The following is a 25139-nucleotide window of genomic DNA, read 5'->3' as shown; positions in this document are numbered from 1 at the left end:
AGGCCAGCCTTTATTCGTGGGGTGAACAATCACCACGATGTGATTTGTGAGTGTATTAGTTTTGGTGTTGGGCATCGCTCCCATGGAAATTTCCATAAATACTTCATTAACGTAATATAAAAAAATATTTTTATTCATCCGCCATTCGGCAGTTCCAAAGATGTTTCAATTATATTTTATTTAACCTACATTTTTCTCTCTCTCTCTCTCTCTTTCTCATCTTTGGGCGTTCCAAGAAGTACCCATAGCCGTTAAAGTTTGACGCTTGGGGTAAAAAATAAAGGTATGGCTCTCTGCCTCTACATTCAATCCTGGGAGCGAGAGGTGAAACAAATTAAACGATTAAGTTCAAGAAGCCTTCGTATAACTGTGAAATGTCATCCCGGTAAAAAAGATAGTTGTCGTGAGACTTGCAAACAACCTGTACGTATAACGCTGCTTGCGCACAAGCTGTAAAAGCTTAAACAGCATGGTTCAGAAATCTATACTTCTTATTCAGACTTTTGCAGACAAATCCTTATTAATTGTTAAATATCTTGTAAGTACTATCATCAGCAATCTTCCCCTAGTCACACTTAGGCTGAATATCACATTTCCGTGACCCAGGCTTAAATTATCGTATGATTTACTATCTAACCAGCATGGAGTTAATTGTTCCGTCTGTTTATGTACGGCATAACGATCCCTGAGAGATTATCTTGGTTATTGAGGTAAACCGCAGCGCCGGCCCTACCTGTGGTGCAGAGGGGCGCTGCTCATGGGCGGACATGTGGAAGGGGCGCCGCAAAAAATATTTTTCTTAATTAATTTTTAAATAATTTCATAATTATTGTGTACAGAATGAGTTGAGTGTATTTTAAGAAACAAAGTTATCCTTAGATTTTCCTTATTGGTCTTTTTTCTTACATAGCTATCAATAAATTAAAATTTTAAGGACTTTTTTTGTATTTTCTAAAGCTTAACTGGTAGATATATTTAAAAACATATAGTTTACTCGGGGACACATTGTAAATTAATAACAGGATCCACCCAATTTACCAAAACCTGTATACAACAGAATTTTTTCAAGTTATTGGACAATAATAACTGGGCGCCGGGGCATTATTTGCACACGAGATCGACACAGCTAGAGCCGCCCCCGTCGCTCCATACGAAGCAGTGCATCATAAATGTAACACTTAGCCGACCCACAACATTGGATGAGGTGCAACTAATTTCCGTATTTACCCTGTTCTCCCCTGTCGCTGTCACGTTTAGCTGGGTTTACCTACGATTCTGTCGTAGGCATGGAAGATATTTATACTGTTACTCTACATACATACATACATATGGTCACGTCTATATCCTTTGCGGGGTAGACAGAGCCAACAGTCTTGAAAAGACTGAATGGCCACGTTCAGCTATTTGGCTTAATGATAGAATTGAGATTCAAATAGTGACAGGTTGCTAACCCATCGCCTAAAAAAGAACCCAAGTTTGTGAGCCTATCCCTTAGTTGCCTTTTACGACATCCATGGGAAAGAGATGGAGTGGTCCTATTTTTTTTGTATTGGTGCCGGGAACCACACGGATCTAACTTATTGTTTTGTTCATTTTCGTTTCTTTAATTATATTTTTATAATAAATTTATTTCACTACTGACAGGAATAGCTACCCGTAGTTAGGTCTGCAGAGAAAGAAACCTCCTGAGGATGAGTGCCGTGTCCGGGAGCACTGCCTTCTGCATCTGACCCTTGATCCAGCCATCAAACGAGAGCCTCTTTAGATGTTGGTCTCGACTCTTCGTTAGCCCCGTGAGGTGCTTTGACAATTTGAAGGTACTTTACTTTCACATATTAATATTTAGACACATCATTCTGTAGCTCTTACGCGGTAGACAGAGCCAACAGTCTCAAAAAGACTCCAAGGCTCGCTTGATGATGCAATTAAGATTTAAAAGTTACTTATACATAAGGCTAGCTCGTCGCTTTCTTTGCTTCATCCACGTTCATAACTCTCCTCATGCAAACTTGTCAGTCAAGGGTACTCTTGTCACGTTTTTGCGCCAGGTCGTTCCCGATTTGATCCAGGTACGTTGGTCTAGACCATACACATATTCATTTCCGGAAAATTTCACCGGAGCGAAGCCATAGAAGCAACGGCGGGAGTCTAATTATGTAAAGAATGCGTTTTAGTGATGCGTTCTCTTGACGTGAATGAATATGAATGCTTTTAATTACGAGAAACTTGTATAAGATACGGTAATTTATGTTATGTATGATGCGGATGTGAGGATAAGAGCGTCCGTGGTCAAATCGGTAAGGTGCCCGGTTAAGATACGCAAATGGCACAGGTTCGAATCCCTACTCAACTATGTACCAATTACTATTTACGACGAGGGGAAACATCGTGAGAAAACCTGCATATTCAGGCAACTGGATGTGTAACCATGGATCCAATATGGGTTAGGTTTACCTGCAAAAGTTGCGGAGGTCAGATGGGAATCGCTTCGTGTAAAAACCTGACTCACCCAATCCAAGATCCATGTTCAAAGGCATACCCCGGGCTCCTCTCAAGAGAAGCGAGGATGCAACCAGGACTGAATCCAGGGGGAAGGTATACGGACACGGCCGTCCACATTCATGTTAGCATCCCGTTGTTGTATCCATCAAGATATATTTCTTCATCTACGCTATATCGTTTAATCCTTTCACACAATCTCATCAGTTTAGGGACTTGACCTTTCATTGCAGAACGTCTTCGATTAGATCAAGAAACGTTAAATCAAAAAAGTTCTGGCAACGCTCTATGTGATTCTGGTATGAAAAGCACATAAAACCTTAGTTCCAAACTTCTTAATGTCTCTTATCTACATCATACCCACAAGAACTTTAAAAACCCTGAAGTAACCAACTATGATACTTCTTTAAGAGGTTTTTGTTCTCGAAGAAGTTTCTCACGGCGATGTGCCAAAGAATGACGTCACGTCACGACGCGCAGAGGGCAAGGCCAGGCTCTGAGACAAGACTTTCTTTTTTGAGATCTAGCTCTAACACGTGATCAGCCGACAAATTCGTTCTAAGTACGCTACTTTCGGCAGTATTTTGTGCTATAACCATAGCATTAACCTAGAAAAAAAGGCCTTTGAAGGTTTTGTCTCTCCGTGTGCTATCATCAATGTCATTAAAATCGGTCCATATGTTTTTTAGTATATTCATTACAAACAAAAAATAAAATTTTGCTTTATGAGTCTCAATGACTCAATACTGATCAGATTTCCTCTCAACAAGGTAACGAAGGTCACACTGTATTTAGGTACCTTTCTTTTAATTGTTAGATACATGTCATAGGTGACCCCAGACGTAAAAAACGTCTGTAAAAAACTATTTGCAACGCACTTTTTTGAGCTATTATTTAGTCATAATAAAAGCGCAAAAATCATAACAACATTTCATTCCCAAATAACAAGCGACGTGTTAATAAATGTACAAATTAATTGGCTGCGAGTTAATTACCGCTTCCGGGACCGGGACGAGCGCGCACGTCGTGTCGACGAGGACGAGACGGGAATAAATTGAAATTCGATTCACAATGCACGCGTCATTGCATACTGCACTCTCTGTTTACTGGGCGTATTTTGGAATATTGTCGATAGAACGAAACGGTTGAAGTGTCTGAAGAATAAAGCATGATGTACACGTTCAAAACCTGCAGAGGGGTGGGGATATAACCAGCAATAACGCCAGAAAGAACAAGTTTACTACAAATTTCATAAAACTTCTACAGGTTCCTGATAAAAATTTCTAGACAGTCAAAAACGAAGCGATTGTCTCTGAAAAATAACAATATCTCACCTGGCGCCTCTCCATCATAGGAAAAATTGGGCACCAACAATGTCTGGGCGTCCACCACCACGACGGGGTCGGAGGACACCCCGTGCACGCCGCGCAGCGCCCCCACCTTGGCCGGCTTCGGGAAGTCCAGCTCCCGGGGGATCGACACGTCTCCGAAGTTCACCTGGAGGAGGAGAGTTAGTGTTAGTGACAGTATGGTGCAAGGGGCAGACGAATTGATTTATGAGAACGGGAACGTTGTATAGAATGCTGGGTAAACACGCATTGGACAGCAAATGCACTGAATTACGTAGAATGCATACTACTGTCCATCTGATAATGTTTGTTGTGTTTTCCACAATAAATAAATAAACGTCAGGTCAAGAGTACCTGAAGTAACTTAATTTTTCATTTTATATTTCTACCCCGTAAAATATGAAGACGCCGTAGTCTGTGATTATGCATATTATTCTATAAAAAAATACATATGGTTATCAAAAAAACTTTGTGGCAAGTGGAAAAAAGTAGTATTTTCCTACTCCTGCGGGAAAAAAAACATGATGATTTTTCCGTCTATCCCACCAAACCCATGGTAACAAGTGGAACCATTTTACGAGTACTCCCGTGGCATAAGTGACTCTAATGAAATTTATGTGTAAAAAAGGAAAAACCTATTAACAAAACTGAGTTCCATTGTGCATTTCTCACACTACAATTAGCTGCCAGTTCAATTAATTGCCGGCAGATGACGCTTCAACACGTGCATTGTTACAGGAAAGAAGGTATGAAGTCATTTATCAAGAGTTATATCCATGAGGCTACCAATGAGTTTCGACTTTCTTGATGCTCATTATGATGATAAATATTACTTTGCAAATTGTAATTGTGAATGAACTCTCAGAGTCCTACACTAGCCACGATGCCTGTATTCTCCTCAACCCCGTTGTTTCGTGCCTTACAAGAAACACCGCAATCTTCAACATAGAAAAAAGCACCAACCTGAAGCCGCCGGACGATAGTAAAGTAATATATATAACCACATCTTTATCCCTTACGAGGTAGACATAACTAACAATCTCAAAAAGACTGGAAGGCCATGCACGTTCAGCTACCATAGCCCATCTACCTATCATGGAATTGAGATTCAAATAGTGACAGGTTGCTAGCCGCTCACCTAAAAAAATCCCAAGTTTGTAAATCTTTACCTTGACTGACTTTTGCATTCTACACGGGAAAAGACGCAGCTGGCACACACTAAATAAATGTGCACCATCCCTTAGTCGCCTTTTACGACTCCCATGGAAAACAGATGGAATGGTATTATTTTTAAACGCCGGGAACCAAACGGCATAAAATTTGCAACTTACCGAGAACTCATCACACCAGATAGAGAACCACTTGACATCCTTTAAGGTCTTCCCGTCGGGCAGGGAGAGGGTGACGCCCTCCCCGCGGTACCGCCGCAGCGGGCCGGTCCCGCCGCGCTCGTCCCGCAAGCGGAGCCCGCCAGACGCGGACGGGGACTTGGAGGAACCCACGTAGAAGTAAGCGGCTGTGGATGGAGAGATTATGTTAATTTCGGACCAGATCAATTAACAGTTGGACTCCAATCCTGGCATGTCAGAATTTTGGTCGCACTGCGGCAAAATGATTGTTTTGAGTTACTGGGTGTAGGCCACATAACAAATACTTAATACCAATTTCGTACCGCACCCACATCGAAGTAGATATATTTATCAATTTGGCCCACTGCACATTAGTTTAAATGCAACAAAGCCCTTGCGGATCGTTAGAAGAACTGGTGATTGAAAAGTCCTGGGGTGTGATTACATAGGTCATTTGATATTAATTATTATTCATCATTTATTATTATTCAATCACACTGGTCTGTATTTATTATCTTTTCGATTGATTTGATGAGATTGCCAGAATTTCCAACTCATCAAGATTGGTAAACAACCATTACTAAGGTATAATGAGTCTCATACAACACGGCTCAACTTCAAAGGGCCATCCGTCTGTGTCGTGGGAACCAGCGAAAGTGATCACAGTACATGCCAATTTTAATTTTATTGCAGTAATTTAAGGTCGTATTTTCCCTGAATTGTATGTAGGTTTTTATAATCAACAGGTCCGGGAAATAATTGCATGAATCTTACTGATTGAATTGGATCAACGATCTTTATAATCATTATCGCTGGATAGTATTTAATTTTATGGTTACATACGAAAGTAGGGACGTAGACTGTTTTGTGTGTTTAGTCACTATATTATGTTTGAAAAGACAAGTCTTGCGTGGATTGAGCGTGAGAATTACCAAAAAAAAGAGTAACTTTTTCCACTCCAGAAGTTTGTGTCTGTCCCTGTGTCAAATATCCTAAAAACTGTGCCTTTTGAGTTCAGTCAGTACAAAAATACAAATAGAAGTACGTAAATAGCAGATTAATGTAATTGTCACAGATATTTTTATTTTATCCAGTATGAATATACACGTCGCTGTCCACGTGAGATCGCGTGTTCGCGAGGTGCAGTTTTACAGCTTCAATTACAAATTTAATTAACTGATCAATGTTTTAAGTTAGGAGTACTTTTTATTCTTAAGTGACAGCATAGTAATAGGTCTGCAATTTTTTCTTTTGTAAAAACGTCATTTTATAAAAGAAAAATATTTTCTGTCTTTGAAAATAACGTCATATGAAATTATGAATTCAGTGTTTTAATTTGTAATTTGACATGGAGTTGGACCTCCCAAATCTTGGCCAGCCACAAGATTTGGGAGGTCCAACTGATCGACGTAAGAATGTTGTTTTACATCGGTAAAGGTAGATTTGTTATCAGGATGTTCTGAAATAGAATTTTACGATTAAGACAATTCATTTAAAACATCTTCGTTAATTACTAAAAGATTTATATTAACTTAAATATAATAAGCAATCTTGGAGTAATCTTATAAACTAAATCTATATAAAACATAATATCTCATCTTATAATCTCCGTTACAATCACGCATGCGCCGGCGCCGTTAGCAGACCCACTTGAGCAGCGAAACCCATCGCACCGTACACATTACAAAGTTATAGCCTCGGCAACAACTCGCTAATGTGCATGCAAACCAGTCGGTGACTGAACACGTAGGTACATTAAATCTGACCTTTTTCCCGGAAAGGTAGGCAAAGACAACATCTTTCCACTTGCCACGATCCCTATATACTTATTTCGCTTCATACAAATTCATAACTCTCTTCATGCAAGTTAATTTTCAGCCGTTCTGCGAGAATATTGTTAGGATTAAGATCTGGACCTTAACTGTGTTTTAACGATTGAATATTTACCTATTAAATAAAAAAATAAAGATCTAGATAAAATTGCGTTTTAGAGGGGAAGTCTCATTTGAAGTTTTCGGTTACTGTAAGTTTTCCCAAAGCTACCCTACACTTCACGAAGCATAGGTACATGACGACTGGTCACAAAGCGGCATGGTGCCGGGGCTGGTACTACTTTAAGCCAGTGGCAAGAATCAAACATACATCCGTAAGTACTAAGTTGTACTCCTAATTCAAAGCTTTCAGTCACACAAAGCTCGTATACCTGAAGTTGTGTGAAGTCGCGCTCAGACTAAGCAAGTGCCGCGTGCAACTTGCGTTCGGGAGCATTCATTGGCGGCAGTGTTGTGACACTAGTGACAGCTAAGTTGTCGATATTTCAACTCGGTAATGCAAAAGTCCTAGCAATACTTATGTCCGATTAGTTTCCTCTTTTTTCGCTAGATAGTGCTCATCCATATTAAAATACGATTTGGCTGTGTTTACTACTTACTTATCAAATCTATCAAATTTTATTAGTCCGTTTTGATAATCTCAATACTATCATAACTTTTGACAGTTTATTTAATTCATAAGTACAGATAAAATCATTATCTTATTATAAAAAGCTATAAAAAAATTAAAATGCACTCAAAAAAACTTATTACCATAAGCTAATTTGGACTAGAATATTATGAAAAAATTACATAATACTTACTTTAAAAAATCCGAGCAAGGCTAATCTAAGAAATAAATTATCAAAAGATCAGTGTCACAACACTAATGCAAATTCGTAGCCGCTTCTAAACACTCTGAGATCTACACCGCGGCGACACTCTGTCTGCATAGAGACGACCTCCGCGCGCAGTGGTTTCACGAACTAGGGACCTGGGTTCTAATACTTTTATTTCTAATACGAGTACTTAAAGAGATCAGTTGTTATATTTTTCTTTTTTGCGAAGTGTAATCTCAATAATTACTTTAACACGAGAGGTAACATAGTTCTCCCGTTTGGAAATACTATAGGTATTAAATGTTTTGGAAAAGGCAAACTTATTCTCCATTGACATGGCTGCATTGTCGTTCATTACGCCGATACTGCCCGTGCCAGCCTGTGGTCCGTCCGCGGCGATCCGTTCCGTCCTTAGTCCGGGTATCGCGCCCCAGATCAAAAATATTTACATAATTTTCGGGGTTTCAAATAAAAGGTCACATTTTAACCTTTTGCTGGCTATAAAATTAAACAACCTCATTGCTTTGTTATAATTTTAACCGATGTTGTAAGCATTTAAATACTTGCCTTAATTACTATTTTTCCCCTTTATTAATTAGTTAAGACCTCGTAAAAAAAGTATGAAACTATATAAAATCCCTATTTTATATAACGACTTAATGTACACCTGAAGGTATTTTCTCACTTCCAAACATTTAAAACTGTCCAGTATTTTAGTTCATTCATTACAAAAAAAATATATTATTCTATCTATTTACAATACCTACCTAAGTCAAGCCCTAAGTACTCGTATTAGCAGAAATTTGCCAAAATTCAGCCAACTATTAGTCGAAACAAACTAACCAAATAACTAAAGGTTGGCTATAAGTCTTTTCAAGACTATTGGCTCTATTTACCCCACAAGGGATATAGACGTGTCTTTATGTATGTATGTATTGTATTCGTGGCCAAATAGGTAATATCTTAATAAGAATTTCTGATAACTTATCTTCAATGATCAATTAATCTTAAGAGTCACGACTGGATTTACTCTACAACAGATTGATTAATAACACTTCCACTAATAGCGAACTACAACACAATTAAATTCTGTCGGCCATGCGCATGTTATGTTCTTTTTTTGTAACCAAAGTTAACGCTGACTAATAACAGAGCTTCATCACTCATTTTAATCATTCATTTATTCAAAAGACACTTAACAAAAATATTACAAAACAACGCGAAAATTATCTAAAACATGACATCATTGTGCGTTGACCTCAATCTCTTACAATGTTAATTAGAGATTCTAAATACTGTCTTTATTTTTGTATTCGCGATCTCTGTCCCAAGCCTCGATGACAAGCGTTCCGAGACGTTACATAAACCACTTCAGCTCGCTCCGCTTGTCTTCCAAGCCATCTCCATTATCTGATGGCTTTATATATCATTTTACTGAAATAATAACCATTTTGTTTTATCGTTCAGATTTGGATCTTTTGACGGAGGTTGCCTAAATCTTGCATAAGAAACAATCAGATTATTTCATTTCTTGCATTTCACAAAATATTCTTGTAATACCTAGTATATAATTCAATTCGATACAATTTTATCTTTGAGTAAGTCATCCGACCTCATAATACGAGAAGATTTATCGTAATAACATTCTTCTGGAAAAGCTTCAAAAGATTTAAATAAAACTCATATATCTGGCTAACCTGGGCCTTCTCCATCATAATGCAGATCCTTAATAAAAAGCGTCCTCGAATCGACGGCGTACACCCGACCCTTCACGCCGTGGTGTAGCTCGGAGAGAGCGCCCAGATCCTTGCCGAAATACCGCGCTTGGCCCAGAGCTGGGGCCAAGCAAGCGCCTGGAACAAATAGACAGGTTACAATATAGAATACAAATAAATTAATACATATATTCTTTCTCTTTTTTCGAGCGTAAGATGGGTAAGAGCATCAGTTAGTAATCAAACTAATGTACAAAACTCAGCAAATAATCATCGGTATATGACCGAGGTAGGAATAAATCCTGCATTTTAGTTGGACACCTTAACCGTCCTCCCGCCGACGCTCAACCATGATATTTAATATTATTCAAATGAATTCATATTTTCTTGCATGTCAAGTGATACAAATTGCCCAATACCACCGGAAGTACACAAATTGATCACAATCTTAGAGTCGCGCAGGACGCGAAATGTCCACGGCTCGCCTTGTACCAGTTCCCAACAGCTGGCCACTCAGATGGATAAATAGGTTTACATCATTGAAAACTTGAGTCAAATTTTAGATGCCTACAATTTCTTAAAAATTTTGAATTTTAACTTTAGTTAATTATAGTCGCTAGCGATTGTCATAAATTAAGGGCCTGTAAATTTTGTTTCCAACAAATATTTTATTTATTTTTTGTTTGTACTTGTAGTTTTATTTACACATTATTAAAGTTTTTATGATGAAATACTTGAATCATTAATTTTTATTTTAGTCTAAACTTACCACTACGGTAAAACAGAAAACCCGTGGGCTTGAGTCCGCAAAACAAAACCCTTCAGGATAAGTGCTCCTTTGTATATTTTGTCTTACAAATTTACTGTATTTTTGTGTTTTTTCGTATGAACAATAAAAATATTACAAACAAGAAAACAAATGCACAGGGGCGTGTTGGTCCCGACATTAATATATGGGAGTGAAAGTTGGGTATGGCAAAAGAAGCATGAAAGCAGAATAAATGCAGTGGAAATGAGAGCGTTAAGGAGTATGATGGGTGTGAAATTGAGTGACAGGATAAGGAACAGCGTGATAAGGGAATGTTGTGATGTGAAAGAAGATGTAGTTACAGGAATAGAAAAGGGTATGTTAAGATGGTTCGGTCATGTGGAGAGGATGAATGAAAGCAGGTTGACTAAGCAGATATACAAGGAGAGTGTGGAGGGAAAGGTCGGAGTGGGAAGACCTAGACGAACGTATCTTGATCAAATTAAGGACGTCCTGGTAAAGGGTCAGGTCAAAAGTACCCGAAACCGCCGAGCTTGTATGAAGAGAGTTATGAATGTGGACGAAGCGAAAGAAGTATGCAGAGATCGTGGCAAGTGGAAAGAGGTAGTCTCTGCCTACCCCTCCGGGAAAGAGGCGTGATTTTATGTATGTATGTATGTATGTAAGAAAACAAATTGTGCAGTTTCCTGATTCATGTTACTTTGGATAAGCTTTTACTAATAGCTCTTAAACATCTTTTCCAAAACCGTAACCAACAAATCGCTATCCGGTCAGGTGATATATCCGTTTTCGTCTCAACTCTTTCCATCCACTTTCTTGGGATCACTTTCTACGCACGCGTGCGGCTCGCATGCGCACGCGCCGGATGCCCACTCTCGTTGGATGCGATTAGTGAATGCATAATCATATTAATTCATTAGATTTACGCAAGTCCATCGTGAGAATGCGTTTTGACCATGACTGTTTCCTGTTTTTGCCGCGCTAAAAATAAGTCTCCTACTTTTGGGTGCCATATACAAAATTCTAAACATTATGAACTAGCTGTTTTCGTCGTTAATTTCTCATAGTGCACATAATAAACTACACGCAAAATTTAAAATCTCCAGACTCAGCGGTTGGCCTGTGCGTGATATGTCAGTCAGTGTCATTTTATAAAAATGGAAAAAGATAATAAATAACAATACTCAACGGTCCAACTGCTGTGAACTTTTGTCAACAGTTCATTGGACATTCACAAATAAAAGAGTATTGAATTCATCCTTTCATTGAATTCTATTCTCCCTGGAAAGGAGCCCTGGGCCTGCTAATGACCTAATGTTGACAAACTATCGAAAGTTTCACTAGGTGTGTAAAAATTTTTCACAATCGATACATACATACCAGGTGACCAAAATTGAATAAACCCATTAACTCATGCCTGGTACCCGGACGGTCAAGATACTGGTAGGGTAGGAAAGACCATGGTCAATCTTTTTGTTGCACCCTATATTATAGCCAACTACAGGTTACAGTTATTAATTACAACAAAAATGTCATAATGTGTTATAATGTTTATATGACGTTCAGCGTAATATATGTTGGTGCTTGTAGTAAAATGATAATATTTATGTAACAATGATATATCAGAGCTATGTTTACTAACACACGCTCGTGTTGTTGTAATCATTATTGTCATATCATTTCGATATCCCACTAGCGATGATGTAATGAACATAACATTTGTAACTACCTACTGTTAATCCCGTTCCCGTGAGAATTTCGGGAAAAGCTCCTGGACCTACAGATCCTGTTAAACTTCTGTTATGTGTTTGCATTCCTTTCATATTGTTATGCATTCCTAGAACACATAAGGGTAGGTTCCTTCATCATGCCTCAAATCTGAAGCCCTAGCGGTTGAGGCTGTATTGTTCTGTTTTATAATAAAGATTGATTGATTGAAAGTGCGATTGCATAAATAAATGAATGCCACTTTTAACATTGACAATTTTCATTCACGAAGAGCATGTAGCACTAGAAAATGTTATATTTTGCGACTCTGGATGTGTGAAGTCACGGGGAAAGCAAGTTGTAAAAATAACATTCATACGAGACATTAATTTGTAGCCATTTTCAAAGAAAGCTACGTACTTCTAATATGGCGATAATATAATTTACGATATAAATGTTGCGTTTGTTTGCAGTATCTGTGATCGACACATTAGTGGCGCGCGCGCAGATTCTGCAAAAATGCGAAAGTGAGAGTGGGGAAAGTGGCTTCACGTCGCCAAAGACGATGCGAGGCGATGTACTTAAATTGAGGATATTGAAGACAGGGCAGGTGGACCGCGGCAGACTGGACCTTGGGGTTCAAAGTATTACTGCGCCAATAACATGCACAAATAACAGACAGACGAAATTGATCTGAGTAAGAAACCGGATACGGATATGTAATTATTAATAATTACTTTGAGAATTATTGTAATCAAACCTTTATATCACTTTATGTGTCGATAACATAATAAGAACCAATTGATTTTTGTACTAATTATTATGAATAGCCGTGAGCAGCCAGGCGGGTTGCTGATCGTGATAATTCCTATATAATATAATAATAAATTAATTTTAAAAAAATGTGTGGACGGCTAGATGTAAGTTTGTAAGTCTTTCACGCAAAAACTGTTGAATGGATTTTCATTAAACATTGCAGTAATAAAGCTAAGACATTGGAATAACATTGTAAGTTAAAATTTATAGAGATTTAAGACGAACGAAGTCGCGGGCAGCAGATAGTATCTGTTAAGTAATAAAACAAATGCAGCGTAGCGTACAAAAGACATCAACGCGCACACGATCTCAGGTAAAACTATGTATGTATGTATAACAGATAATATACTTTTTGTTGATTCTTAAAACATTTGTCTTTATTTCTAATGAATAAACACATACATCACGTCTTTTATTTACGATAAAGACAAGAGTCAACAATCTTAATAAGACTCGTAGAATTCAAATAGCGAAGGGTGGCTGCCACTCGCCTAAAAAAAGAATCCCAAGTTTGCAGCCTAGCGAGCCTATCCCTTGATTGACGTTTACAATGTGCACGAGAAGATAATGAGCTGGCACGCTCTATGTGTTGATTCGATAACATTTGTTGATATTTGTCCAGTGAGTGTCCGCGCGACTCCAACTTACATCATCCAATATTTGACGAACACACTTCAAATATTATTGAAAACTTACGTCTTCAGTTATCTTAGTCAATAATCAACTAATTAAATATGGGGTCAGCTAATAAAACATCAAAATAATAGATATCAGTAGTGAGGCAATACATTAATTAAACCATCAAGCTGAACGTGGCTTTTCAGTTTTTCAAGACTGTTGGCTCCGTCTACCCCGTAAGGGATACAGACGTGATTATAGATAGTGATTTTAAAAATGGACCTGCGTCATCGACCGATTCTCCATCGATCGCCGCCATGTTACTTTTTTTAAGTACTATACAATCCATGCGTACATCCCTCTATTGGTGCCGGGAACCACACGGCAGAAATATATACTTAAGCGAGATTTAATCCGTACAAAATCGCGTGCAACAGCTACTCTAATAAGTTCTAAGAAATGTTTTGTGTGAAACAGATATCTACAAAGTTTTTATTGTCGATTCCTCAGCGGGGAGTCTCGCGGTGACTCAGCACTCCGCGACTGTCACACGGACATAAAAACACTTGCGCGGGATCAGTTACAGATGTTAGTCACACCAGACCAACAGACAGGCCGACAGGTGGTCGTAACTTGATACTGCAACTCCTAATGGTCATTAAAAGAACATCAAATTGAACAAGGTGGTGATATCATTACTGATTAAAAATTTTATATTTTGAATTGAATATGTACATAATAAATTGAATTAACAGTTTTGTGGGTGTGTCTGTTAGGTATATTTATAATATTTGTAAATAATAATGAAGATTAGGTACCGTTTTACTTGATTATGCCAATACATACATACATATAATCACGTCTATATCCCTTGCCAGGTAGACAAAGCCAACAGACTTACAAAGACTGATAGGCAACGTTCAGCTATTTGGCTTTAAGATAAAATTGAGATTAAAATAGTGACAGGTTGCTAGCCCATCGCCTAAAAAAGAATCCCAAGTTTGTAAGCCTACCCTTAGTCGCCTTTTACGACATCCATGGAAAAGAGATGGAGTGGTCCTATTATTTTTTGTATTAGTGCCGAGCACGACACAATATTTTAATTATGCCAATATTTTAATAATATTCGCTTCTAAAATATAAAACGATTACTTACGCGAAGCCGCGTTCAAAAGCCAGTAATTACTTAACTGACCTGCCAAATGAAACTTAACAATGCGACGTATTGACGAGTGACGTCACCGCTCTCGTACATTCCCAGCCTCCGCTCACACTTTCACTAGAGATATATCTCAGTGAGCGATCGCTACTTACATTTGTTCATTGACAGCGATGTTATGCAGCAATGTATTTTATAAGTATAATCTCAAATCTATCGTTAAGCCTAACAGCTGAACGTGACCATTAGTCTTTCAAGACTGCTGGCTCTGTTTACCCCGCAAAAGCTATTCGAGACGTGATGATGGGATTATATGAATGAATATTTTATAAGTAACTCATAAACATAAATACAACCGCATCTCTTTCCCGAAGGGGAAGCAGAGACTACATTCCACTTGCCACGATTCCAGCATACTTAAGTATTTCACACAGAGAGACACTTCATCCGCATTAATAACTCTCATACAAGCTCGGTTTTGAATACTCTCATCTTAACTTAATTAGTTTCTGATATTATGTTTTGCCTTGATTGAGAATTTTCAAGAATTCTTTCTTATTTGTCGCGCAATAGAGGACCCATTGCGCGACTTAATACGCCATATTTTTCTTCTACGCTATGCCTACTAGTTTTGGAGACAACATGTACAATCCTACCTGTAAAGAAACTTAACCCCTCTTCTATAAACAGAACTGGGTTCATGTTTCCGCCACACTAGACTAGGATCATTCCACATATTTTCCGTGAATGTCATAAAAGGCAACTTAGGTATAAAGCACAATTTCTTAATGGCAAGCTAAGAACCGAAAGGCTTATGTCGTAAATTCTCACTATAGTGGTCCCACTAAAATAGGATTGAGCTAAGTTTTAGGCTCGACTATCACAAAAGAAAGAGCTTCCGCCAAGCTAGGTGATTATGCCTTACGACAACAAGACACCAAGCGGGAGACGGTATTCCTTAGAAACTTTGTTTGTGCTATTTAGAATTTTTTAACTTATGACTTTTGACTCCAAAGAGAAAAGGGCGTGATATACGAGTAATGTATGTATGTTTCTAAACTGATTTCATTCTTGACATTGCTTAGTTAAAATAATGTCTCACTGAGCCCTAGACTAGATAAATCCAGGCGATAAATCTAGCGTCACCGTGACACACATGCTGAATCGAGGAGAGAATTCATTATTATTTGTATTATGCATTGCACTTAGCGGGTACCAGCTGGCCGTAAGCGGCTTCGGTTAGTTAATACCTAGTATAGAGAGAGATAACGTATCATAAAAAAATCAATGAACTTACAAAAGAAACATAGAATAAAATGTATGTTTTGGTTAGCTTTCAATATATAACTTTTATTATATTCAGAGCCCACATTGGGTCCATAATTATATTTTTAACTATTTGCTTATTGGACACAATCTTCGTTTCGCGTTTTAAAATTATGCCAATACATGCCCAATAACGGACCATTACGTGGCCTTTCAGTCTTTTCAAGCTTCTGTCAACCCCGTAAAACGCGTTATATGTATGTACGGATCTATAAATTGTAACTATATTTTTCGCGCGAGTTTTAAAAGCAATACTAGCTGTCGCACCCTGTTTTCCCGCGTGATGTAACGGTCGGAGCTCCCACGAGCTGATTTCCACGCCGCTCCATGGGAATACATATATACAATAGTCTTTGCTAAACTCCTCATTTCAATCCGCAAAAACTTTACAGCTGACGAAAAACTATGCAAACTACTAGCTGTTCTTTGACGAGCTGTTTGGCGCAGCGATGGCGGCCCTGCCTTTGAGGCGGGCCCGGGTTACATCGCCGGTCAGGTCATGAAATACGAACTTCGTCTGATGTACTTGGGTTTTGGATGCTTATAAGTAATTAAGTTTTCTATAAAATATCGCATCGTTGAGTTATTGTCCCGAAAACGTCTCGGACTTTCTGTGGATATGTATGACTTTCCTATGCATTCCGTTTGTCGATCTCGAAATTTATATAATATTTATCCACAAAGATTTTACTGATTTTTCAAATTTCCCAAAGAAGTAAAGTCGCAACACATAGCTTAAACATTTTTATACCAATTCATCATAAGTTTATCAATTTAGTAGGTATTTTACCAACTCGGAATCATATATTTTTTTAAATTTTACGACTTTTCTTGTTGATTTATATCCATTTAAAAAACGTCATTTGAGGAATAAAGGCGCCCTTAAATACGGTATTCATACCTCAAGTTATGAACATTGCCTAAGTAACCCTTCGAAGTGCGCCATTTCACGTCGCCGCTTATACTCCACAATAAAACATAATCTTCCCTCGGTGGGATTATAGCGTTTTTATTGCGTCAGTAAGAATAATCTGAATTTCATTGTAAGATATTGCTGTTTCATTACTTCGTTTTGTTTAATAGCTAAGAAATATTTTCTCTCCGGTTCAGTTATATTTATAAGTTTTCTTCGAATAAATTTAATTTCAATGAAAATATTTATTTGTTAATATTTTTTTTGTTGTGACACTTTATGTTTCTATCACCTGATTTACAAAGAAGACTGAAATTAAATAACTCATTTTTTAAGCAGAAAGATAATATATATTGCTCTGTTAGCGATTCGGAAGAACAAATAAAAAGGAGAGGGATTAATCAAGATATGTAGTGATTTTCACATGATTTAAAGCTACATATATACCTTAATTACACCGTATCTGTGTGGTTTACGCAAATCGCAAGAACGCGAGCGACCTTAACCCGCTCGCATGCTCCACATTCCTAACATGTTATGGTCAGCGCTTTCTGCGTCCATCGCCTGGTTTCCCCGCGGCATGTGCTCCGCGTCGTAAGGAACCGCGCAATGGACGGCTGGCACATTCCTCGTATTCACTGGGTCAGATGGCAACGGTACTTGGAGCGGTGATACCCTCCCCTCCCCTCCTCTGCCTACCGCTCCCCCGCATCAGCACTGGAGCGAAAGCAGGAATGCCTTTGAACTGCTGGTGCAAAGGGCCTTGTTTATTTAATTAAACATCCTTACATATTGAAATTTGGTGTTTATTTTGGGAAATTTGAGAAAAATTCTGGTAAGCTGTGCTAGTTATGTAAAGCTTGTCATTTTCTTAGAATCTCTTGTAAATAAGATAAAGGTGACACATTAACTTATCAATGCACAGCCGAACCGCTGAAATTCATTCATATGTCCATATCTTAAGTAATAGTATAATTGCGAAAGTCTGTGTGCTACTGACAATGCTGTAAGTCCCCAACCAGCAGGAGCGAAGCACAGAACATTAACTAGTCCTTGTTAAATTGAATCAATAATCTTCAAAAACTTTTTGCAAATAGTTTAACAATAACCTAACATGCAACACTTTACTTTTTCTGTAGGGAGTTAAAACTGCAGAAACTTCTAACTTCAACCGACTTGTTCAACAAGTTGTGGAGGTAATTGGAGTCTAGTTGTGGTAGTCTCGACGGCAGAGGGGCGGGCCCGGGGAGGGGGAGGGGGTCGCGAGGGAATCATTAGAAAGTTAGGTCGGTAGTCATGGACCAAACATGGTTTTGGATGACTTACGAATTAAATTTAAGATGTTCAAATCGGGGACGATCTGGCTCAAGTTCAGATCCAGAATACCCAAAACCGACGAGTTATGTGCATAGAGAGCTAAGCATAAAGAGAGTTATAAATGAGGATGAAGTGAAAAACGTATGCAAAAAACATCTAATACATCTCTGAGCAGTAAGCATGATCTTGGAAAGTGGAAAGATTCAGTCTCAGCCTACCCCTTCGAGAAAGAGGCATTATTTTATGTATGTTGTTATTCAACTTCATGCAAAACAGAGTTCAGTAACCGACAGCGATTGGACATTCTGTGTCAAGCGGCGCCGGCGCAGGATTATGCCGCCGAATGTTGACAAACATCCTACTAGCACCGTTATGAACATAGCCGATGTTTGATTCATGTTTACATTATAGAATGACGTCATCTTTGCAATAGAATGTTGCCAACTTTCCCGAGGACTCGTCAGCCAGGCAGCGATTGTAAAGTCGCTGACAAGTATGGTGGTTTGTTTGAAATCCAAAATTGAAATAGAAATTAAACATGGAAATGGGAATAATATAAGATCTCTTCTAATGCGTTTGCCAATAATCTTCATAAATTCTTTCTCGAGTCTTAAATTGGTTTTTAAAATATACATGTAGGTATGTTTATATATTTTATTTATATACGTACGTTTATAATTGTTTATGTCTCAAGCATCATTCCTCGTAAGTGACCTGTTGTTCAAGCTTGCCTTAATTTTGTTTGCGATTTGTAATGTACTCCTTTATTGAACCTTAAAACATTTACTTCCTTAGTTATATTATTCCCTTTTCTATGCTTAACGTTACTAGTGATAGAGGAAATAATCAAAAATGCACTTTGATCGAAGAACCCCAGAAAGATTATGGCTATACGTAGCCTTTAAATTTTTTGATCAATTTTAATTAAAACGTTATCAGAATATATAGGTGATGAGGTAATGATAGGATAACAATCAGAGGATCTTTTTCAAGTACCTAATTGGGAAAAGTCTTTTGGGTCCCATTCTCACTAGGAACGAAAGACATTTAAGAAAATAAACAAAGTCGATTGAAAACACTCGAAGACTTTAAGACCTCAATCTTTTAAATTTTGTTAAAAACCATTGACAAACCCATCCATCATGAAGTTTCGAGTGAACCCTTATATTTTCAAGTGTATTGAGCCACATGCTGGTCGTGACCAAACGTTCATGCGGCCTACTTGTGGCGTTACCGAGGGCAATTATAAAGTGTGCGCAAAGGTCAGAGGTGAGAGAGTGGAGGTCACGCCGCGCCGTTCCGAAAACCTGATTATTATATGCTATAAACATATGTGATACAGCGTGCGAACGCGTACTGAAATATACATTTTTTCCTCAACATGCATACATTCATATAGTCTCATCTGTAAGTCAGTAGTCAAGACTGGAAGGCTACGTTCAGCTGTATGGCTTTATGATGGAATGGAGATTCATATAGTGACAGGCTGCTAGCCTATAGCCTACAATAGGAATCCTTAGTTTATAAGCATATCTCTTTATCGCCTTTTACAACATACATGGGAAAGTTATGGAGTGGTTCTATTCTAAAGTGCCGGAAACCACACGGCAATCCTCAAGTTATTGTAAAATGAGAAACAGCAGACCACACACTGTCTTTCATGAGAAATGCAAAGCCATGGATTGATAAAACCGTCTAGGCCCAGATCTACAAGTGGTTAATTACCTACATGTTTTATTTACGTTCCAATACTAAAATTTTATAAGTCTGAAGGATAAATAACGATCCCTGTAGTTAACCGACGAGATAAAAAAAGAAAGAAGGTGAGCCTGTCAACATTCGTAGAGAGCCCCCAATGCACAGCTACGGACAAAGAGAACAGAACAGTTACACATCTGATTAGATCTCATCATGATCATGACAGTTTCCAATGGAAAGTGCTCTTAAATGGCCGCGAAACAAGACGTGGTCATGTTTAGTGGTCAGTGGGGTGGTCAGGAGGCTTTCTAGCGTGACGTGCGATTTGGTAACATGTTTTATTGTCTAGCTACCCGCTTGTTCTACGCGGTAATGTGCCGAAAGCGGTTCATTCTGACCCCAGAGAGTACAACTCATAAGGTCAACATTTCTATGAAATTTCATTTAGTTTATGGTTATAAATTTTTTCAACTTATCCGTATTGTTGCTAGAAGAGCTTTGCAATGTGCTCATAATGATTATCGGTCCATCTCCGACCAAAATTCCAAAGTGAAAAATCTTCGCATTTTAGGTAAAGTTTTAGTATTATAGTAAGTACTTTTACGATCTTTATTTGATCTGTATTCTCTAAATATACAAAGAAAGAAAGCAAATTACCAAAACCTCTTAAATTCCACTGAACTGCATTCGTTGAAGTTTTAAGGGCGTAGGAATCATTAGTAAAATGGACGATCGGAAACCAAGCCGAATGACACTTAGTTCTACTACAGGATTAACTTTCAAAGTTATGATCAACAGCAACGCACTAATTAATAATGAAATAAAACGTCGGCCGACCACCAAGACACCGCCGCGGCTCGTCACGAATTTATCTTCGCTTTTTGCTTATTACGGCTCGGTTTCTTACGCCAATTACCGACGCCTCTTAAAATCTTAGGCGAATAAAAACTGGCCGGTTCTTACTACAAACAATAACGGCTAACAATCGACTGACTTTTTTGTGCATAGACGGAAAAAAATGCTACGGAAAATCGACCCAACCGGTCAAAACTGCGCAGCTCCTAAGGTTTTTCAAAATGTATTTCTTGTACGGAGTTGTTTTGTGCCAGACATTTATTTATGGAAAAATGTACGGCTTGTATTTTGTTTTGATTGTGTTTCGTTATAAATAGACGAAGGTGACGGTAATGTGCAGAAACATGCACATTTTTGTTTATTTTTCAAAGCCGAGGTTCGCTTCGGCGAAATGTCATGTAGTGGTCGCCAAGACGGTATTTAAAACACGGGCGACGGGCGGAAAATGTATTATTTTAATTAGTCCTTACAATATGTTGTTAAACATCATATCATTATGGTGTGATTATGTTGGTTAACAACTTATTTTTAATAAAATACTCTTAACCTATTTGCCGGCACCGGATATAAACATCAAAATAGCAGCGTGCTAACGAATTCGAGTATTGATTAAAGAAAACCGTGGTACACGGCGAGATACTCTACCTACCCGTCCAGGAAGGCGGCGGCGAATATTTATGTATCCTTTTAATATGTTCGAAATTTCTCTCTTTTTCTTCCTCCTCGCGTGTTTATCCAAGTCACATCCTTCACCTTTTCACCGTAATTTTGGATTGGTCGAGTTAGTTTTTTACATAGTTTATGTATGTAGGTTATTTATTATACACTAATATCTATTAAGTATACTGCTGACGCGGTTCCATGTTTTACCTTTCACTACCAAAGATTGGCTGGAAGAGATTGCTAAGCGATAAGTCCGCCTTTGCTTAAATGTATGTTTCTACTAGATATGTAATTTTTTAATAAAGAAAATTTGTATTTGTACATAAATTGACTCCCGTCGGACATCTACAACCTTAGCAGGGGAACCCAACCCACGTTTGACAAGGTACGTTCCCGCCCGCTATCTCTCGTGACTCACGGCTCGGCGCCGGCGCCAACATTCCGCGGATCTAAGTCCAGCGCCGTTTGTTCGTACGACACTAACTTGACCCATTGGCGTTGTCACAGAGCATAGCACGACCTGCTCTCGCGACCTCCTTTTTACTCTGTAGTAGCAGAATTTTCAAATTAGACTTGTTTTGGCGAATTATTACTAGTCTCATCCATAAAGCTGTGTGGTTCCCGGCACCAATATAAAAAAGAATAGAACCACTCCACCTCTTTCCCATGGATGTCGTAAAGGGCGACTAAGGGATAGGCTTATAAATTTGGGATTTTTCTTTTAGGCGATGGGCTAGAAACCATGAAACCAAACAGCTGAAAGAGTTTCGTCAAAGACTGTTGGCTCTGTCTTCCCCAAAAGGGATGTAGGCGTGATTTTATGTATGTATTTATACAGCCAAAAGCAAGCCCAGTTGCCAGAATCGACAACCCAAGACCGAACGTCTTGGCGCAGAAAGGTTAGGAGACCCGACGCCATATAACAGGACCAGGGACGGAAGAAGAAGACGTATACAGCCAAAACAACCACTTGTCTCCGTTCCAGTAAGAATTTTCAGAAAAACAAAGTATCTAACCTGTTTGACCTCGGATAAATAACCTAAAATGACCTAAATTGGTCCAGAGTTTAGCCGTGCAATCATGGCGTGACAGATGGATACACAAACAGTCAGACTTAAACACAAATAATATGAAGTATAGATTCCAGTATGAACAACAAGGCAGTTGCAAGTCAAGAGCTATAAGCCCGAAATATCAGCGGAAAATTCAAACATCGTGTTATGAAAGCCATGATATTATCACATATGAAACTTGCAAAAAATACTTTATTTCAGCACCATCTAACTATATTTTGGGAATAAGTATTGTCATCTCATTTAAATTTAATACTTTAAAAAAACCTACCACGGGATCAAAACCAAAAATCGGGCGACAAATATCAAAGAACACATGTGACAAGTTTTCTCTGAAAACGTGTCTCCGCTGAGCGACCATCGGGTAGCGTAGATGAGTTTCTAACGAGTTCAAAAAAACTATCATGAGATCATGCGGTTATATAACCTACATTGTTTCCGGTCCAGTGAAAGTTGACGGTCAGTGTGAGCTTCCAACTTAAAGCTCGCGCCCGCGCGGTGCTTGGCGGCTACTTGATGCTTATTGTAGCTCGATCGTTGCGCGCTCTCGTACCAATTCCACAGGTACTTCGCTAATTCATATATTTTTGAGTCCGTATAGTTAGGTATTGTATATCTTTCTTCCATTACTTTAAAAAAAATGTAAACTGTACGATGTAATATTGATTCCATACGTATAAAGTATACGTATTTTGGAAATTATTTAATATTGATTTACTCTGTTGAAGATGTAAACTTTTACCAAAAGAGATGTAAAACTATTTCAAATTTAAATTACATTCATTACTATAATTTCTTAATTTTTATTTTTATTAATATTGAAAAAAAATACATTATAAAAAACGCAGCGCTAGGGCGCTCCTAGAGTCCTAAAAACTTGCAGTTAATACTACCTATATTTTATTTTTAGTTATGTACCAAAGAAGACTTTTAACCTTTTCATTAGTATACTTCTAACCCTAATTTACGCAGGTCGTCATTTCATCGGCGTCGGTCGCGATCGCGTGCAAAAAGCAGATTAAAGTTCAGTTTACTCTTTGTAAGCACCTAATAGTTACAATCGGATATATTTTTAAGAGAGTAGACTCCGCAGATTTTCTTATTTTACATGAAGTATTCGTCCACTTAAAGTTATCTTCAAAGCTTGATTCGGCGGTGTGAAAAAATGCAAAAGTTTTCATTAATTGTTACACTAATTTCTTCTAAAATAATACACACCGTACCTAATATATATTTACAGCTATGTTTTATTTACTAAACACATTGAAAAATTGTAAATTACAACTAAATACCTTACGGGGTAGTTCGAGTCAAAAATAAAATCAAAATTAAATGAAAACCTTAGATATCAGCAATTTAACTTTGCAACTCACCAATGGCGAGCACCGCCAGGGCGGCCTGCATCCTCATGCTGCGCACAACAGCTCCTCAACACACTAGCAACTTTCACCCGGGTCTGCGCGCGCCGTAACTCCGCGCCCGACAGCTCTACACTGACGAGCGCGCGCGCAAGCACAGAGGTTTTGCTGCGCGCGCGACGATTGTGCAAACATCCTCTCATCTGCATCGGTATCTTAATCAAAGACTCCTAGATCATTGTAATTATTAACACACCCTAAAAGAGGTGAGATCACCGGACCAAAAGTTGATTGCGTTTCGGAGTTTGGGTGCAACCAAACTTACTTATAAGAATTGTTGACATTCACCGTTACGTATAGTTACATCACGAAGTAAAGCAATACACTCCAATTTTGAAAACTACACCTAAATAAGCAATTTTATGTCAAAAATATTTCAAATTATAACAGATCTTAGGTATGTTAGGTACGAAACGAATATTACACAAAACGATTCCCATCCGACCTCCGCAAGCTTTCCAGGGGACCTAACCGCGTCGGATGAGCAGCTTTCCTCACAATGCTATCTTTCAAGGTTTGCTCTTACAGTGACGGAAAACATCGTAAGAAAACCTGCACATTCAGGCAAATAAATATGTGACCATGATCAAATACGGGCTAGATTCCCCTGCAAAGGTAACGTAGGTCAGAAGGGAGTCTCTTCGTGTAAAAACCTGACTCATCCAATCCTAGATCATAGTCAGAAAGGCACGCCTCGGCCTTGTGCTCCAGAGAGATAGGGTTCGCTCCCATGGAAAAAAATGTAAGATAAGACAACACCAATGTCGGTACCAGTAATTACAGTTTTTACGTAAAAATAAAATGTACCTATAAACGCCTGTGTAGCGGGAGCGACGATGGCAACGGGCTCGACCGCCACACAGGGAAGATCGTCCGCCAGGCTGGTGTGATGCCTGGGGAACCGCGCGGCAGACGATGTTGTGTCGAAGGTTATATATGTGCTCCAATCCCTGAAAATCTTTGCTTGCGCGATTTAGACTTTTCGCTGTTTTTGGCTGATAGCGTCGCGTGAAAGTATGGAGGTTTGATGTCATGACGTTGTTGTACAATCTGTGCGTGTTGAAGCTTGCAAGTGCCAGGTTGTCTTACAGTGAACCTGAAGTAGAGATGCTCGTAGTCTGCAGTGGGTCGAGACGGTGTGAGAGCGAAGTCGACATGTTGGCGCCGGTAGATATGGTGCAGAGCTGCCATGATGGAGAGAGAGACGCCGCTGATGAGATTTAGGCGTGGGCTGCGGTAGACGCG

At 38.6% G+C, this 25139-nt stretch overlaps 1 protein-coding gene across 3 annotated transcripts in view; it reads right to left on the bottom strand.

Moving 5' to 3' along the window:
* LOC106138124 (protein Skeletor, isoforms B/C) overlaps positions 1-23964 on the bottom strand; it is a 50977-nt gene extending 27013 nt beyond the window's left edge. For all 3 annotated transcript variants that reach the window (XM_013339174.2, XM_013339175.2, XM_060951059.1), the window contains exons 1-4: positions 23850-23964; positions 9545-9700; positions 5180-5364; positions 3834-3996 (exon numbers count right to left, since the gene is read on the bottom strand). In XM_013339174.2, the coding sequence (XP_013194628.2) occupies positions 3834-3996; positions 5180-5364; positions 9545-9700; positions 23850-23886 (541 nt within the window). In that variant the 5' untranslated portion in view covers positions 23887-23964. The remainder of the gene's footprint in view (positions 1-3833; positions 3997-5179; positions 5365-9544; positions 9701-23849) is intronic.
* Positions 23965-25139: the final 1175 nt, after the last annotated feature.

Source organism: Amyelois transitella, chromosome 23 (assembly GCF_032362555.1).
Source record: "Amyelois transitella isolate CPQ chromosome 23, ilAmyTran1.1, whole genome shotgun sequence".
In the NCBI taxonomy this organism is placed as follows: domain Eukaryota; kingdom Metazoa; phylum Arthropoda; class Insecta; order Lepidoptera; family Pyralidae; genus Amyelois; species Amyelois transitella.
This window is presented reverse-complemented; position numbering and strand designations above follow the sequence as displayed.